Source organism: Setaria italica, chromosome IX, assembly GCF_000263155.2.
Source record: "Setaria italica strain Yugu1 chromosome IX, Setaria_italica_v2.0, whole genome shotgun sequence".
In the NCBI taxonomy this organism is placed as follows: Eukaryota; Viridiplantae; Streptophyta; class Magnoliopsida; order Poales; family Poaceae; genus Setaria; species Setaria italica.
In genome coordinates this window covers 14,933,915-14,951,144 of record NC_028458.1, presented here as the reverse complement: position 1 = coordinate 14,951,144, position 17,230 = coordinate 14,933,915, and the positions used below count along the sequence as shown (strand labels likewise).

The following is a 17,230-nucleotide window of genomic DNA, read 5'->3' as shown; positions in this document are numbered from 1 at the left end:
GACAGTGTAGGAATACGAGATCAGAAGATTTTGCGTGTGCCGTGGCCCATGGCATCACTCGTCCCGTCCGGCCGGCCGTCCCTGAAACTGTACGGTACGCTGCTACTGACGGCTGGGCCCCATACTGATCAAACGATCGATCGTTCACGCCGACGCGCGCCAGCTAGTGCTAGACCGATTGGTGGACGCAAGAGACGAGCTGGCCCACGACACAAGTCAAGCAACGCAGAACAAATAATAATAATAAACGAAATAAAGAGGGGAAAAAAAGGAATTAGGCACTGACACCGTGGGACCCACCACGGCCGTACCCGGGGCTATATAAAGTCCCCGCCCAGTAACCGCGTCCCCAATCCGACGACGCCCCAACCCCTCCTCCACAGTCCCCTTCCCGTATTAACTGACGCTCGCTGCTCTGCATTAGCAGCAGAGCTTGCCTGCCGTGCCGGCCATGGCGCGCGGCCCGAGCTCTTCGTCGTCGATACTGCTGGCGCTCCTCGTGGCGGCGGCCGCGGCCGCCACCGCGACCGAGGCGGCTAGGCTCCCCGGCAACTGGACGGAGGAGCTGCGCGGGGCCGCGAGGCGTGCCCGGCACGGGCACGGGTACGTGTGGCGCCACCGGCGGCGCGCCTTCGAGAACGGCCTCGGCCGGACGCCGCAGATGGGGTACGTACGCACGCACGCCTCGCCGCCGGCATTGCGGCCTCCCCGATGCCCGCTCTGCATCACTGGTTGCTGCTTTGTTACATCGAGTTTTTTTTTTTTTGGTTGATCTTGTTCGCCGTGCTTGTCGTCCGTCGCTCGGGAGTGGCACGACCAGCCAAACTCCTGAGATGGGCGGAGGACGGTGGCTGGGGCGGAGATAGCGAGGGGAAAGTGAGGCGAGCCGCTGCTGGCGGAGCCGAAACTTTTGGGGGGAGCGAGGGAGGGAACGGACATGTCCTTGGCTTGCGTCGGAAGCGAAACGAGAGACGGTGTCAATCCCGTTCCGGAGAGCTCTGCTTTCGACGCCGGCCCATTGTTAAAGCCCCTTTTGTTCCTTGCCTTTCCCTGTCCGTCTCCGCCGATAGATTCTTGCTTGTGGACGCCGGACGGCAGGATTACTTGCTGTTTAGGACGCGGCCGAGGAGGAGGGAGGATTGGGTGAGCGCGGGCGCGGCGCACGTGGGTGACCCTTTTTTCCCCCGTCTGCCCTCCGTCCTTTTCACCACGTACTGCCTCAATGCGCGCAGAAAATTCGCAGGCTACCACGTCGAACATCGACTGATCATGTCGCGGTTAAAAATTTCCATTGGGCCGTAGCGTGTGACGCCGTGGAAGGGAAACTCTGATGGGGAAACCGGTGGTAGATAGCAGAGGTCGGGACTAGGGAGCACGTCCACGGAAATGGCGAAAAGATGCACCCTTTTTTGGTGCTTTTGGCGGCAGAGGCCTCCCTTTGCTTTCCCTTTGTTTTTCCCCCTGTCGCCTTTCCTGCCCGTCTTTGGAGCCTCTGCCACCGTGCCGGCATGATTCAACTGCTCGGTCTCAAGTGCGCAAGCCAACTTGTCCAAGTAACTAGTGATAAAGTTTAGCACTTTTATACACTAGTCCATCCAAACGGTATGGTTAATGACTTGTGAAAAGATAAAAGGGAAGGGAGAAAGGAAAAGTGAGGAGATAAAAGGGCAAAAGTGACATTTCATAAACTTCATATCCATCTCACCGTGCATGACGTACCAAACGATAACCTACAGGTTTCCCTGTTGTTTAAGTGCAGTATTAATTACTTCGGGTTCGGTAATTTCTGTGGATGCGCGGCTAGTATTTCGCATGGCGAGTTTTTTTTTGAGCCACTGCTGCTGTTAACCATGACCGTCAGAGTCAGACAGCAGCAGCAGGGGTCAAGCATGTCTGCAAATCATGCTCGCATCACGTGTGCTAACACTGATTTCTGCAGTAAATAATCAGCTACTAACTCTGGTCTCTCTGGTGACGAAATGCGTGGGGTTAGGTGGAATAGCTGGAACCACTTCGGCTGCGGGATCAACGAGAACCTCATCAAGCAGACAGGTACGCCTGCTCCTCCTGCCCACTCCACAATCCACCCCCTTTTCACTCTCGGCTGATTGCTCTCCTCCCCAACGAAATGAACATCACGTAAAAATTGCCCTAAAAAAAGATCACATAAAAAAATTATTTTGCGTGTTCTCAGAAAGAAAAAAAAAGAGACGAAAAAACTTTTGCATGTTGGCATAGAAAAAATGGTCTTATCCGCGAGGTCGAGTCTGTGCGGTCTATCCCTTTCAGCTTTTTGGTGCCTGTTTGTTTAGCAGATCCGATCGGTTAGCACCCTGTTGTCATGTTAGCATCGGAAAATCCGGCGATGCGCGCTTGTGCACGAGAGAATTTTGTTCGGTCGCGATCGCCTTTAAACCCCCCTTTTCTTAAAAAGGACGACCGGCCTTTTTTTAGTTTGTCTGATTTAGAGGCATGATGGAGCCTGTGTCATTGTGTCCAAGCGTTTGTATCAACGTCACCGATAGTGGGGTGGCCTGTGGCCAGAAGCTCACAACGCTCCAAGGAGAAGAGTGCAAGAGGTGTCGGTGATACGTGTGATGGGAGAATCTTGCATGTCCTTCCCGTTTTACACGGCATTACTGATTACTGAAAAAAGGAAGAAGCTGCAAATGATCCATGAAAGCACAAGACGCTAACTTTTAGCTTGAACCTAAACAAAAATGGTAGTAAAATCTCTGGAGCACATGAGCTTCACAAGGACCAATTGGATTCACGTAGGAGGAACGAGGGAGCCACCCACCACTATAAGCAGGGTATTTTGGCCCCGTGGTACTGGTAAAACCACCCTGCAAACCGTCCTGCCGTCACCGTCAGCGACAAGACGCGGATCAGCAAGCCAGCCAATCAGAACACGGGGCGCAAGGCTTACCGAGGCTGACCGGCCATCGGATGCCGCGAGTTCTCACTTCTCATCCACCGGGCCCGATTGATGTCGGCCGGGAAAAGTTCCAGTTCCTGCAGAGTTGTTGGATATCACAGCTCGCGGGCAGCAAATCGAAGTGGCGGGTCATGGACGGGGAAGGAAGACGACAACCAGATTCGCTGCACCGCACATTGCCAGATTCTCCCTACCCCCCTCTCGTTCCTCCATGTCCATGCCCTTCAAATTCATAGCCAATCTTTATTCTTTCAGCACCGGCCCGATCAGATCTGGGATGCTTTTGCCTTTAACTGCTCAAATTGTCTGCGCCAATGAGTAATGACTCAGTGCGGTAGCTCAACTGTTGTTCAGCTACATGCTTACTTCAGAAGTTCAGAGTTCGGACGACCTGTTAAAACATGTTCAGGGTTAGTATGTAAGGAAGGTGGTTTATCCAGCACAAGCATGAACAATGTGAGTCCATAGCTATTGCAATAGCATCCTCTGAAAAATGAAAGGAATTCAGTTTTAAAAACAGAAAAGTAAGTTGCAGAAGAAATATGAAGGGACTACAAAGGGAGAGGTTCCATTGCCAGAATAAATTGCGCACCAAAATTTTATATGCTACTTTTTAGTGAGGAGAACCCATACCCATAAGGCTGATACGTTGACAAAAGGGCTCCACTGATTCTTTCGCTTGTCCCTTGGCAAAAGAATTAAAAAACTGAATTAATCATGGATATCTACGACATGTGCTGCGCAGATCTCTGAACAAATCTAGATAAGGTCTTTGCGATCGAATACATTAATCGCCTCATCAGTTTTCGCAGTCTTTGTGGTCCAATGGACAGCACCAATCAATTGACTAGTGTCACTATGGTCGAAAGAATCTACTCCCCGTCCCAAATTACTATTCGTTTTATCTTTTCTACGTACACATATTTTGATATGCACTTAGATATATACTTGTATGAGTATCTAGAGAAGTCAAAACGAATAGTAATTTAGGACGGAGGGAGTACATGGTTGTTGATGGATGAAAGCATTGGAAAAGGGACGCTTGGGCCAACAAGTTGGGTCAGGCAACGATAGGTGCAGCCTAACTGACCAGTTCAAGCAGGAGGAGAGCAGATACAGATCATGTGCCTGCAACCTGTTCCTCTTGGACTATATCTATTGACCTATAACTGTGAGTAGTGCTTGAACCACTTATTATGGGTAGTCGATGCAGGACAAATGGCCCGTGATCACACTGTCGTATTAGGATAATGCAAAGGAGTAGTTACACTGTAAACTCTACTTTCAACACTATTTATAAACTTGCCACTGTTCCGTACATATTTGTCTCAGAGAAAGTATGTGGCACCCCTAATACTGCTCAAACTGCTTCACTTTTATTCAGCTGATGCATTGGTCAACACTGGTCTGGCGAAGTTGGGCTACGAATATGTTAATATAGGTATGGATTGCGATGTAAACCCCATCTCATATCATGCATCCTGCACAAAGTAGCTCTTTGCTGAAAGCCTTTCCATATCTTCTTTCAGATGATTGCTGGGCGGAATCTGACAGGGACTACCAGGTAAGAAGATCAAATTTTCCTACAGATGCAACACGCTAACCACTAACCACCCCCATCATTTTCAGCATTAATATCAGTGCAAGCAAAAAAAAAGTGGAGAAGAACTTCTAGAAAGCACAAAAATACATAGAGAGGAATTCATAATAACCATTAGATTATGGAGAGCTTAAAAAATGTTTGTAGAGTGGACTGTTGCAGATATAATGAGTAAATTTGAAGTGATTGTTTTTGCAAACTTTTGTGACCCAGTGGCTAGATCAGACTCTACTTTTTTTCCTTCTTACATAATGACCTTTAATACCATTGTTATTGACAAAGTTGCATTACTATTTCTCAGGGTAACTTTGTTGCAAATAGACAAACCTTCCCCTCTGGCATCAAGGCACTTGCAGATTATGTGCACGCAAAAGGGCTGAAGCTTGGCATCTACAGTGACGCAGGGTATGCTAGGCTGCTAGCTATAAAAAAACAGTTTTATGATAACAAAATAGCTCATTTATTATCGTCTTGGAGTAACTGTAGTCGTTAATACCCAAGCGAACCAATAATTTGCAGTATCAAACTGGTTGTGAACCTTATACTGAATTGCCACTGTTTATTGCAGAACACGGACATGCAGTCAAAAAATGCCAGGATCACTTGATCATGAAGAGCAGGATGTGAAAACATTTTCGTCTTGGGTAAATCTCTTTCTCTTTCTTACCTGATGTTGAATCAACAGTGACAAAGTGGCTGATCATTTGATGATTCTGACTTCCTGATGTTCTTCTAACTCTCTTCTCTAACTCCAGGGTATTGATTATCTGAAGTACGACAACTGCAATGATGCTGGCAGGAGTGTAATGGAGAGGTAAACGAGAACGGCACCTTAAACTGTGTTGTGATTGACGGATTGGGAATTGTACGCCAGGTTGCTCATTAACTTCTCATGGCTGTTGCAGATATACTAAAATGAGCAATGCCATGAAGACCTATGGAAAGAACATCTTCTTCTCATTGTGTGAATGGTGAGTTTCCTCCTAGCAACACCTCTGTCCAGAGGGAAGATGTGTTACTGGTGCTGATTTCTTCAACTGTGTCTCCTCTATATAGGGGAAGAGAAAATCCTGCTACCTGGGCAGGAAGCATGGGCAACAGCTGGAGAACAACTGATGATATCGTTGACAACTGGGGCAGGTGCTGCTCATTTCGTTGTGATCTACTTGGATGACTAATTAACTACTGAAATTGTCCGGACTGACCATATTTACCATGATATTTCAGCATGACATCTCGTGCAGACCAGAATGACAGATGGGCTTCCTATGCCGGACCTGGTGGATGGAATGGTAAGTAAGAGTTTAGACATGAGATGATTCTGTTCACGCTTAACCATTTGTGAACTACCAACTGATGAATGGATTCTCTTGCATTCCAACATCAGATCCTGACATGCTTGAAGTGGGCAATGGTGGTATGTCTGAGGCGGAGTACCGCTCTCACTTCAGCATCTGGGCACTTGCCAAGGTACTAAATTTTCTGCAAGTTAAAAGTGCTCTTTCAATGTTAAATGTTCTGCATTTTCATCACTGCAAACCTGTCTTGCCTTTTGCAGGCTCCTCTTCTGATCGGGTGCGATGTACGCTCGATGAGCCAGCAGACAAAGGACATACTCAGCAACTGGGAAGTCATTGCTGTCAACCAAGGTAGAACTTCTCTTGCATTTTTACCTACACATTGTATGGGTTTTCATTGTATTGATGCAACAATTTTCCAAACAGATAGTCTAGGCGTCCAAGGAAAGAAAGTGCAATCCAACAATGGCTTGGAGGTAGTATTCCACAACCTCTGCATTAGTGCCTTCCATGAAGCTCTTTGTTCCACAGCAAAACCACAAAGAGCTTTAGCAAGATTCTGAAGTTAACAGCGCTGTGTTCTTTTATAGGTTTGGGCCGGGCCACTCAGCAACAACAGGAAGGCTGTGGTTCTCTGGAACCGGCAGGGCTACCAGGCAACCATCACCGCGCAATGGTCAAGCATCGGGCTTGCTTCATCCACTGCTGTCACTGCTCGTGATCTATGGGCGGTAAGCTTGCTTTCTTCAGATCCATACTGCATATCATAATCAAGTGAAGAAGGTTGATGGTCCAGACATCATATTTCAAATTCCATTTTCTTGTGCAGCACTCGTCCTTCTCGGCTCAGGGCCAATTATCAGCTTCAGTGGCACCTCATGACTGCAAGATGTATGTTCTGACACCAAAGTAACTTATACAAGAGCTAGTCCGTAGTGTGGGATGCAGCCATTCAATCAGGATTCAGGAAAAGGGTATGCATGGAAGGATCCGTAGAGAAGGAAATGAGATCCCATTTGGTTATACAAGACAAGAGTAATATGCAGATATAAGATATAATCTCTAAGTGTATTTAAGGCGTTGTCAAATGTCAGCGCATTACTAAATGCTTGTAACGGAAGTTGCAGCAATAATAAATTGGCTTGCCCACAACTATCTCTATGGCTATGTGAATTTCAGAGAGGCAGAAATATTCAAACTTCTGACCTCGCCATCATGGTTCCATTTAGTTGAATTTGGAAGTGCCATCCCGATTTCGTCATTTCTTATGCTACTTAAATGTTACGACCGGCATCGCTCATTGCCATCTGAACTGAGCAGAAAATTTTCATCTGCAAGACTGCAATAAAATTGTAACGGCGGGTTACACGCAGAACCAAATGCATCTATAACGAACTAAAGCCGGCAAGGGAGTGCAGCAGGTCTCCATGTAGTGGTGTTTGTCAGTGTGCGTCTGTGCGTGAGGTACTGAGGGGACGCGGATTCAGTAACTTGCCTTCGGCAAGTCACCGTGAGCCTTAGCTGCCTACATCCACCGTTCAAACGAAATCCAACGGCCAGCTGTGATAATCTTATCCTTTCCACAGGCCCCCAGGAAGTCCTGCTCGCGGGAAGGAAAAGGAAAAGCGCGGGCGGCCGACTCACCTCCCGCGCGCTACCGCCGACTCGCTCCCGCGCGGCCGCGGAGCTCCTCCCCGCGCGGAGTCCGGAGAAGAGGAGGGGCGACGCCGCGGAGGAGAAGCTGGAGGGGCACGTTAGGTGAGGGAGGGCTGCCGCCGGGCGTAGCGGGGGCGCGAGCCAGCCGGGCCGGCGGAAGAGAAGCTGAAGGTTGTCGTCGCCGCCTCCGCCTCTCAAGAATGTTGTGTGCTATTAGAAAATGCACTTGATTGCCTTACTATACAGCTAGAGGGAAAACTTAATATATCTACTAGTGCTGTGAATGAACCATGCAAGGGCCAAGAAAATGCTGACACTAATGTACAGCAAAGAAGCTTGCTAACTGCTACAAATTCAAGAAAAAGGAGGTTCAATCAAAGAATTCAAGACGACAAGCAAAGGTATGTCCAATGCAATCTGAACATTTGTATATTATTTTGTAAAGTAATTAGTTGAATTTGTTGCAGCAACAAAAAAAAAGTGATGATGTGCAACCCCTAGCGCAAGTGGAGAATGGTGACAGCAATAAAGGAGCAAATCTGGACCTTCAAGAGTACAATATCATTGTCAATTTTACCCAAATCTTGACAGCTCCAATTTGTGAAGTTGATAATCTTCTTGACCAGGATCTGTTCTTCTAGTACTTGCAAGCTGGATAGATGGTTGACATAGTATTTTGTAGCCTAATTATAGCATTTTGGACAGGCTAACAATAGCATTTTGTGGGCTATTTGTATAAGTGAAATAGCCTACTCTTAGAATGGTTGTTCATCAGTAGCACTTGTTGGTCCAGATTTAGTGTCTTGTCTAATGACATGTAATGGTGGTTTGGAACTAGAACATATTAATCTAGTCCGTTGTGAAAAAATAGCATCTGTTACACACTTGTGGACCTTGCATCAATTTCTTTTTAAACCTGAGTTGACAACTGTGTTATAATTAAATTTGAATTTGGTTCATACTTTGTACTCCCTTTATTTTGCTATTGGAATACCTGTTGAAATATTGGGCTGAAACAATAGGAGCCCTTGGATGGTGTTTAAACGCTGTTTGCAAGGAGGTAAGGCTCACCGTGACTTACTCAAGGTAAGTCATTGAATCCAGGTCCGTGGGGGAAGGATGAACTGGAAGAGAGGATACCCCGATCAACCTTCGTGGGAGAAAGGGCTATGCAACCGTCCATCACGTTTGGTTGTAGAGAAATTCTGCAGTTTTCCTAACCTTGTTGCCATCCTTTTCATATGGTGTTTTAGACCGCTATAAACACACAGTTAGAGCAACTTCAAGAGTTTTCCAAAACATTCTTCCCCAAAACAAGGTATTGGGAGCTATACTAAAAAATTTCTCCCTCCCAAAACATATCAAGCCACAACAGAATGCTAAAAATTGGTCCCCTAATATTTCAAATCAGGTCACGTCATTGTATTAGGCCCATTTTAGAATCCGTTTTTTTTCTATGCAGTGTCGCCAGGTTTTTTATTTCTCGCTGTCACACGCCGCCAGACCCTTTTTATTTGTGACGATCACAGGCCACCAGACCTAGGCCATCATCACGATTGCACGCAGCCAAGCCCAGGCCATCGTCACGACTCACGATCACGCCGCCAGACCCCAAGTGCGCACGGCGTTCTCTAAATGCCGGCAGCCCTGCGCAGGGTCTCTGTCCGGTCCCGGTCACGCCGCTCGGGGAAAGCTCTTGTGCACTGCGCTGTGCAACGCCGGCAGCCCTGCATCTGGGGCCGGCCATCCAAGATTCGCTATGAGTCAACGAAGCTTTTCGTTGCATCTGGTGCTGGATTCATCGTCATCGTTAGAGATGACGATGATAATTTCGTCGTCTCTGTTACTCATGTGACCGTGAATGCGGATGAGTCCGATGATGAAACAAAACATCGTGATTCTATCATAGGTCATTGAGTACTTCGGCGAGACAGACAGACAGGGCATCAAAGGTTGTATCAAGATTATTTTTTAGATGATCCTACGTACGGACAGTTATTTCAGACGACGGTACGTAAACAATAGATTTATTTCGACCATTTTTTTTCAAAAACTCATATTATACATGTGTCTCGTTACTCTTGATATGCAGGTTTCGAATGAGGTGTACACTGTTTGTACGCATATGGAATGCCATAGAGCAACACTATGAATATTTCATGCAGAAAAGAAACGCTGCCGGTGTACTTAGCCTTTCTAGTCTGCAAAAGATTACTGCAGCATTTCGGATGTTGACTTATGGAGTAGCAGCTGATGCTACAGATGATTATGTCCGTATTGGTGAGAGTACTGCTATTGAGAGTCTAAGAAGGTTTGTCAATGCTGTTGTTGAGGTTTTTGAAGATGAGTACTTGAGATCACCTAATGAAGATGATACTGCTAGATTACTTGCCATTGGAGAGAGTAGAGGTTTTTCTAGTATGCTTGGGTCGATTGATTGTATGCATTGGAGGTGGAAAAATTATCCTTCGGCATGGCAAGGTATGTATACCGGGCATGTGCATGAGCCTACAATTATACTTGAAGCTGTTGCAGATAAATATCTTTGGATTTGGCATGCTTTTTTTGGGATGCCTGGTTCCCACAACGACATCAACGTTTTGCACCGGTCTTCTTTATTCGCACTGGTAGCTGAAGGTCAAGCTCCAAAGGTGAATTATACCATTAATAATAACGAATATACAATGGGTTATTATCTTGCTAATGGTATATATCCCTCATGGGCTACAATTGTAAAGAGCATACCTGATCCACAAGGTAATAAGAAGAAATATTTTGCAACTGCCCAAGAAACTTGTAGGAAGGATGTGGAATGAGCGTTTGGGTTTTACAGTCTCGTTAGGGGCCAGCTCGATTTTGGGATGAAGATAGCCTCGGACAAATCATGAGGGCTTGTGTCATTATGCACAACATGATAGTTGAGGATGAGCGTGATGAGGAAGATGATTTAAATTATGATAGGGTGTGAGAAAAGGTGAAGATTTCTCATGATGAAACACCTGAACTTGAGGAGTTTATTAAAAATTACAAGAATATAAGAGATAAAGATATTCACAATCAGTTTCAAGATGATCTCGTCGAGCACCTGTGGCAATATCATCCAGACCTCTAAAAATGATTACCTATAGTTTAAAGTAAATATTATTTTTAATAATTTTTGCTACTTTATAAATTTATTTCTAATTGCCAGCGGTAGTATTCATCATTTAGAAATCATGGCAGACTAAGGTAGATGTTCATCAGCATGGTATATGCTCCATTTCTAAATTGTTGTAGTGTTCAATATCAAACACGACCTTTTTCTACTTTTTTCTAAAAGATGAACAGCCTGAACAGTAACATGAATAACCAAGTGACAGTACTTGTGTTTGTGGATTGTTTTAGAGTCCAGTACAAATAATAACTGAGGAATAAAGACAACTGATTGTAGAGCCATTCGATGGAACAGTAGCCTAAATCAACATAACACAATCTGAACGAAGCATAGCAACAAGCAAAGGACATGCAGTATTCCTGCAGAATGCACCTGTAGTATTTCTTTTGCTCATGATAGTCGGCTTATTCTTTTGATCATCTGGCATGGCAGTTAGGTCCATGGTCATAATCCTTTCTTCATCCCTTCTTTTCTGCAACTGGACCTCCTGGCTCCTCAACTCAAGAAGTAGTTTTTCATTTGCAACTCGATCCTGTTCAAGAGCAACTCGATCTTGTTCAAGAGCAAAAGCTTTGTTGAAGCTCTCCTCTTTTTTTAGCTCTTTCTCCATATCAACTTCTTTCTTCTGTGCCCACATATTTTCTAAGGTTGTTGTCACACTTTTTTTCTTCTCTTGCAGCAATGCTACTTTTGCCTTCTTCTTACCAATTGGCCTTGTCAATGCATTATCCTCTAGGCCTTGAACCTCACCTTGTCCTATTTCACTTGGTGAACTTGCATTCAGGTCAGCAGTTGAGCTTGTCTTCTGCTTCTTGTTAGATGTTTTACCAGCAGCCAATTCATCAATTTTAGAAAGCCATTTTGGTTATGTTCTCAGCTTATTCTAGCAATGCATGAACTGGAATGCTTTCTGATGTTTGTCTTCAGACTTGTACAAAGCAAATGCCTCTGCAACCTGCATGCACCAACATACAAGGGATATTCATATATGATATATAAAAATAAAATAGATGAAACAAATCATGGTATTGCAAGTGAGTAAGTACCTTGTCTTTTATTGTACTACCATTCTGACGCCTTAACTCAATCCGTGCTAGACATCCACAAAACTTGTTCACACATTTTTGTATGGTCTCCCACCGGTACATGAGAGAATTTATGGTACGCTTTGAGGTGCACGTCTTGTGTTCATGGAAGTAATCACAGATACGAGACCAATACTTGTCAGCTTTTTGATCTTTGCCTATGATCGGATTCAAGTTTACATTCAGCCACGTTGAAATCAAAACCTCATCTTCGTGGTCACTAAAATTCTTTGATCTCTTATGGTTTGGCTTCGCGGAGGGGGCTGCTGGACCAACTTCAATTGCCTGTGATTGTTGGTCAGTATACGTGTAGCTATAATAATTAGAATCCCCTAGATTGGTTTCATCCATCATCATGTTGGAAAAATATCCATTTCCTGCAAGCATTCCATCAGTGGTAAGTTTTTTCTCAAAGCGCAATGAACAGATAATAAGAACCATAGATCACACTTCTCTCAGTTTAAGAATAAATTTTCAGGTAATAAGAACCAAACTAATGTCTTCTTCTGTTCAACTATACAAAATGAAAGGGACTGAACAAACTTCGAGCATTTGTGTCACATCCTTAAACAACAGGACAACAAAGATAAAAACAGAAACAAAACCATCAACAAACAGAAAGACTATGTGTCTATGGCCATCGAGTCTTTTTTTTTGAGACCCTATGGCCATTGAGTCGATGCAGAACTCGAAGTTCCTCTTGTCTATGGACATGCCCGGTATTTTTACCAACCAGCAACTATATGAATCGCTCTTCATCATACATATCTTGTAAACTTGCCCAACAATGAAGAAGAAAGGAACAAAACTCATAAACGATTCAGCTCGGTTGGTCAGGTGAAGCTGCTGGAGCCGGCAGCATTACAACCAGAGGATCAAAGAGACATAGAAAGCTTAGCATGAGAAGACAGTTTGATTTTTGTTTCAGTAAAGAATGAAGCAACTACAATAAGCTTTGCCCTTCTGATTCATGAATATTCAGTAGATCAGACGATCATATTTCTATTTCAGTTAAAAGTAAGCAACTACAATCAGTAAGCAACTACTATAAAAGTAAGCAACTACAATGAAACCGTAAGTTGAACTAATCACATGAACCTTCCCAATTATCGCATCATTCTAACATTCCCAAATGAGTAGCTTATGATTCATACCATTCCCAAATGAGTTGCCGTTGGCTGCTTGTTCGAAGGCAGCAGAGGGGTCACTGGATACGGAATTGAAATCGTCGCCGGCAAGGGCTGCCATCGGAGGACCACCGGGCAGGTCGAGGTTGTCGACGCTGCACCTCTGCAAATTTTGTGCCACTGCCGGTCCATTGAGGCATGTGGTCACCGTCGGGCCATTGAGGGTGCTGGCCATCGACGACCACCACGCGTCATTGAAGCATCTCTCCGCCGCGCCTTACTTCGTCCTGCCGGACAGGAGTGGTTGGCCATGGTGCCAGCATCTGCATATGCAACAAAAGGAATTTAAATCTGCGTTGCCATATGTTTATTAAGCACTAATTTGGAGTTTCCCTTCTTAAAGTTTCCCTATTAAGTATTAACAAGCTGAAATTGGCAGCAGTTGTATACATCATTTAGAAATCATTTATAAGATGTTGGAAGAGTTCAGTGTACTACAAACTATGACCACAAATATTCTTGGCAGACTAAGATAGATGTTCATCAGCATGGTAGTCCTATGGGTCGCACTAATATCAACTACAAAATGAAAGGGACTAAACAAACTTCGAGCCCATTAACATGACAATCACGAATCAATGCAAGCATTTCACAACCACCATTACAATATCAGCTCCGCAAAGAGAGTAGTCAACAAGCTGATTAGTTTCTGAATCACATTGCAAAGACACATAACAACACCATATATTTAGCGGTGCCCAGTTATTTTCATTCTGCAGGACTAACATACATGAATAATACAGTGCTGGCCACTTAGTTTTTACTAAAACACACTCCTTGTGTTAGACATCATGCACGCAATAAAAATAAACGAGGAGCAAATAAACAGTGAATGGAATGAATCTCCATTGCTAATGAAATGTATTTATTCTACAGTAAGCGGGAGATATCGATTTTCAGCCAATAACTGCAAATGAACAAAAGTCTCAAATTGAAGAAATTCAAGGCAAGCATTTGAGTTACTTTTTTATGAGCTCATGAATGGGTCATACGATTTTGCAAGATATAAGCAAACAATGGCCAAATTATGTGCTAATGCAGTAACTACAATGAGTAGAGCTCATACCAATCCAGTCCTCGAGTTATTGGTGAGATGTTGAAGATCTTATGGCCGCCACGTGCTTCTTGCTCAGCCCGGCTTGACAGGGCGCCGCCGCCCCTCACCCCTCGCCGCCGCCGGGAGAGGAGGGCCGCCACCGGAGTGGGGAGGGTCGCCGCCGGGAGAGGAGGGGCGCGCCAGAGTGGGGAGGGCCGCCGCCACCGCCTGCTCAGCCGGCCCGACAGGACGCCGCCGCCGAGAGAGGAGGGCCACCGCCGAAGTGGGGATGGCCGCCGCTGGGAAAGGACGGGCGCGCCGCCGGGAGAGGAGGGACGCGCCGGAGTGGGGAGGGCCGCCGCCGCCGCCTGCTCAGCCGGCTCGACAGGGCGCCGCCACCGGAAGTGGATGGGTGCGCCGCCGGGAGAGGAGGGGCGCGCCGTGAGAGGAGCCTGGCCGCCGCCGCTGCCGCCTGGAAGGCTGGAACAGACGCCGGGAGAGGAGCGCGGCAAAAAAGAAAAAGAGCGCGAGAAGGGGGCGTGGGAATGGATTGGGGGAAGATCTCGGGTTGCAAAAATATGTGGGACGAGGGTATATTTTTTGGCGTCGCTAATTTTTTGGGGGAGTTTTAGATGGACTGTTGGAGTTTGTTTTTTCTCTTTTTTTTCCCCTAAAAAAAGTTTCGAGGGTAAAATTAGCAGTCTCTTGGAGTTGCTCTTAACGGTTAGTGGTGGAGGCAAAGGTGGCGGGTAGGGCCCATGCCCCCACCCTAAGAAAAGCACAATTCAATGTGTAAAAAAATTTAAATTTTGACTAATTTTTTTTAAAAAATAGCACTATATCCACCTCTAACACACACAAAAAATCAAGTTTCTAGCTCTGCCCCTATGAATAGTCAAAACAAGAAAGTTTGGCGTGCCCATTTATGGCCATGGCCAATTGTACCATGTCAGGAGAACTTCTATTTTTATGTCGTAATGTCATGTCGGATGGAAATAAAGATGCCATAGTTGAGAACTTCTATTTTTATGTCGTAACGTCATATCGGATGGGAATAAAGATGCCATAGTTGAGGCCCTGAAATAAATCTTGGTAGTGTACATTAGTTTTCTTAGCTGATAAAACATGCAGTAAGATCGTTTGTTTGAAACTCAAGAAAAAATTATTTTTATATGTCAACACAGAGACAAATGGAATCTCTTGGAGCGCAAGGGCAGGTTTTGAAGACATGCTCAAAGAAATGAAAACAAAGGTAGAACTATTGTGTCTGTGTTTTTTCTTGATAGTGTGTTCTTACGTGAGATTTTTCTTGATAGTTGTGCTTGTAGAATACTTTTAAAACAGGCGCTAGCATAAATTACAAGTTGAAAGTGCATCTAGGTCCTTAAGTGGGTTTTGGTGAATTGAATGACAAAATAATTAAATGACTAATTTGTTTGTTTAAGATTGTGAGCAGGTTTTATTCTCATATTTATGATGTGATATTGTCTCATAAGTTGAATATGTATTGTATGGCTCACAATAAAGAAAAGCAAGCAAGTATGTGATCCTGTGATGCAATTATATGATCAATGACAAGCAAGGGTGAAGTAAAACTTGGAAATATGTTTTATGGTTGATCTATAAGTCTCCAAATCATGTGATAGCTTGATTGACAAGTAAAGGGATCATTTAGAAAAGAATAGTGATATTCACAAATGGATATTGCGAGACTTCATGTGCATATGATAAAAACACATGAGCTTATGTGTTACATATTTGTCTTGTTATTGGAAGTTTGCAATTCATATGACATTCTTTATCGATGAAGAACAAGCAATGTGGAGGGCGTTCACCGACGTCTTCGTCTACCGAGCCGCCGGCGGCCCCGCCGCGGCGCCACCGTCTCTCGACCTCCTCCCGCGCCCCTACCCACACGACCTCCACGCCGGCCGCATCGTCGGCGTCCTGTCCCGCGGTGAGCACCACTGCCTTGTCGCCGTCCCCGAGAGGCGGTTCGAGCTGAGAAACACCACCGACCACCATGGCTACGACCTCCACCTCTTCTCGACCGAGACCGAGTCATGGAGCACCAAGGCCGCTCGTGATATGAGCTTTTTCGACTGGGATGACCACACCAGGGTGTTCGCTGTCGGTGGAGGCTTCCTCGCCTGGGTCGATCTCTGGCACGGCATCTTGTTGTGCGACATGCTCGAAGAGGAGCAGCACCTCAAGATGCGCCACATCCGTCTACCCCTATTGCTGCCCTGGAACAAGGCTGGTTCTGGTTCATCGAGAGGGAGTACCCTGATGATGAGCTGGTGGACAACGATGATGAAGACGATGACGACGTCGACGGCGACCTCCCGCGGCTACGATGGACGACCACCGTGTCCAAGACTAGGATCTCTTCAGGGAATTGGGAGTCGTGCCACACCATCGACTCCATAACCTCTCGCCTGCCAATGCGTGTGTGCCTGACCTATTTTCGGAGGTGTGGGACGGCATGGAAAAGAAGCTAACCTTGGACAAGGTGGTAACTGCCAAAGCCCCCACACTGGACATGTACAACGACGATGCCTTCTACTCCCTCCGTTCCAAATTGAAGCCCTATATTTATCGACTATATATACAATGCGGACAAAAGCATAATAAACTTCCAAATAAACCTAACCCAAAAACTAATAGGAAGGTCCGATCCATGCTTATATTTATGTACAAACACAACATAGAGTTACCAAAATGGTACTAAATTAAAAGCCCGCCATATCCCTAGCACAAACCTATCATTTATGTTTGAGGTCAAGTTGCCTCAATCTGCACAGGCCGCAAGCAAGTAATTGAGATGATTAGTACGATGATACCCACACTGCTATTTTTTGATGTATTGGCGAAGTCGCCGACTTGAAAGTAAAGTACGCTGAAAAAGTAGATTGTTTGTATTGATTTATGTGTTTTTTACAAATCTCTAAAGATGCCTATTTATAGCCTGTTACAACTGATTTCTAACCGACTAGGATCTATCTCTAATTTTTTAAACGAAAACAAATATTTACAAACACAACTCGTATCGGAGTTGGTTATCATACTCTCACGGGCCAATCTTTCTCTATCTTCTTTTTCTAGCCCACCTTAAGCCCATATTGCCCCGATCGCTCAGCTTTCTAATCGGCCGACCTCCACCAACTCCGTCTACGAATCGCTCGAAACACTGTAGCGCCAATCGGCTGATTCCCAACTATAGCACCAATCGGCTGATTCCCAATCGTAACCTTTTAATCCGCCACATCAGCTAAT

General features: G+C 45.3%; 1 protein-coding gene across 1 annotated transcript; it reads left to right on the top strand.

The window, feature by feature from the left end:
• The first annotated feature begins 354 nt into the window (after positions 1–354).
• LOC101784704 (alpha-galactosidase) lies at positions 355–7,058 on the top strand. Its single transcript, XM_004982693.3, has 15 exons — positions 355–666; positions 1,994–2,052; positions 4,323–4,379; positions 4,468–4,502; positions 4,840–4,943; positions 5,107–5,182; positions 5,294–5,352; positions 5,444–5,509; positions 5,595–5,678; positions 5,766–5,830; positions 5,926–6,008; positions 6,097–6,187; positions 6,263–6,312; positions 6,427–6,567; positions 6,666–7,058. Exons 1-15 carry the CDS (start codon positions 452–454, stop codon positions 6,747–6,749), a joined length of 1,269 nt encoding a protein of 422 aa, XP_004982750.1. The 5' UTR covers positions 355–451; the 3' UTR covers positions 6,750–7,058.
• The last annotated feature ends 10,172 nt before the right edge of the window (positions 7,059–17,230 follow it).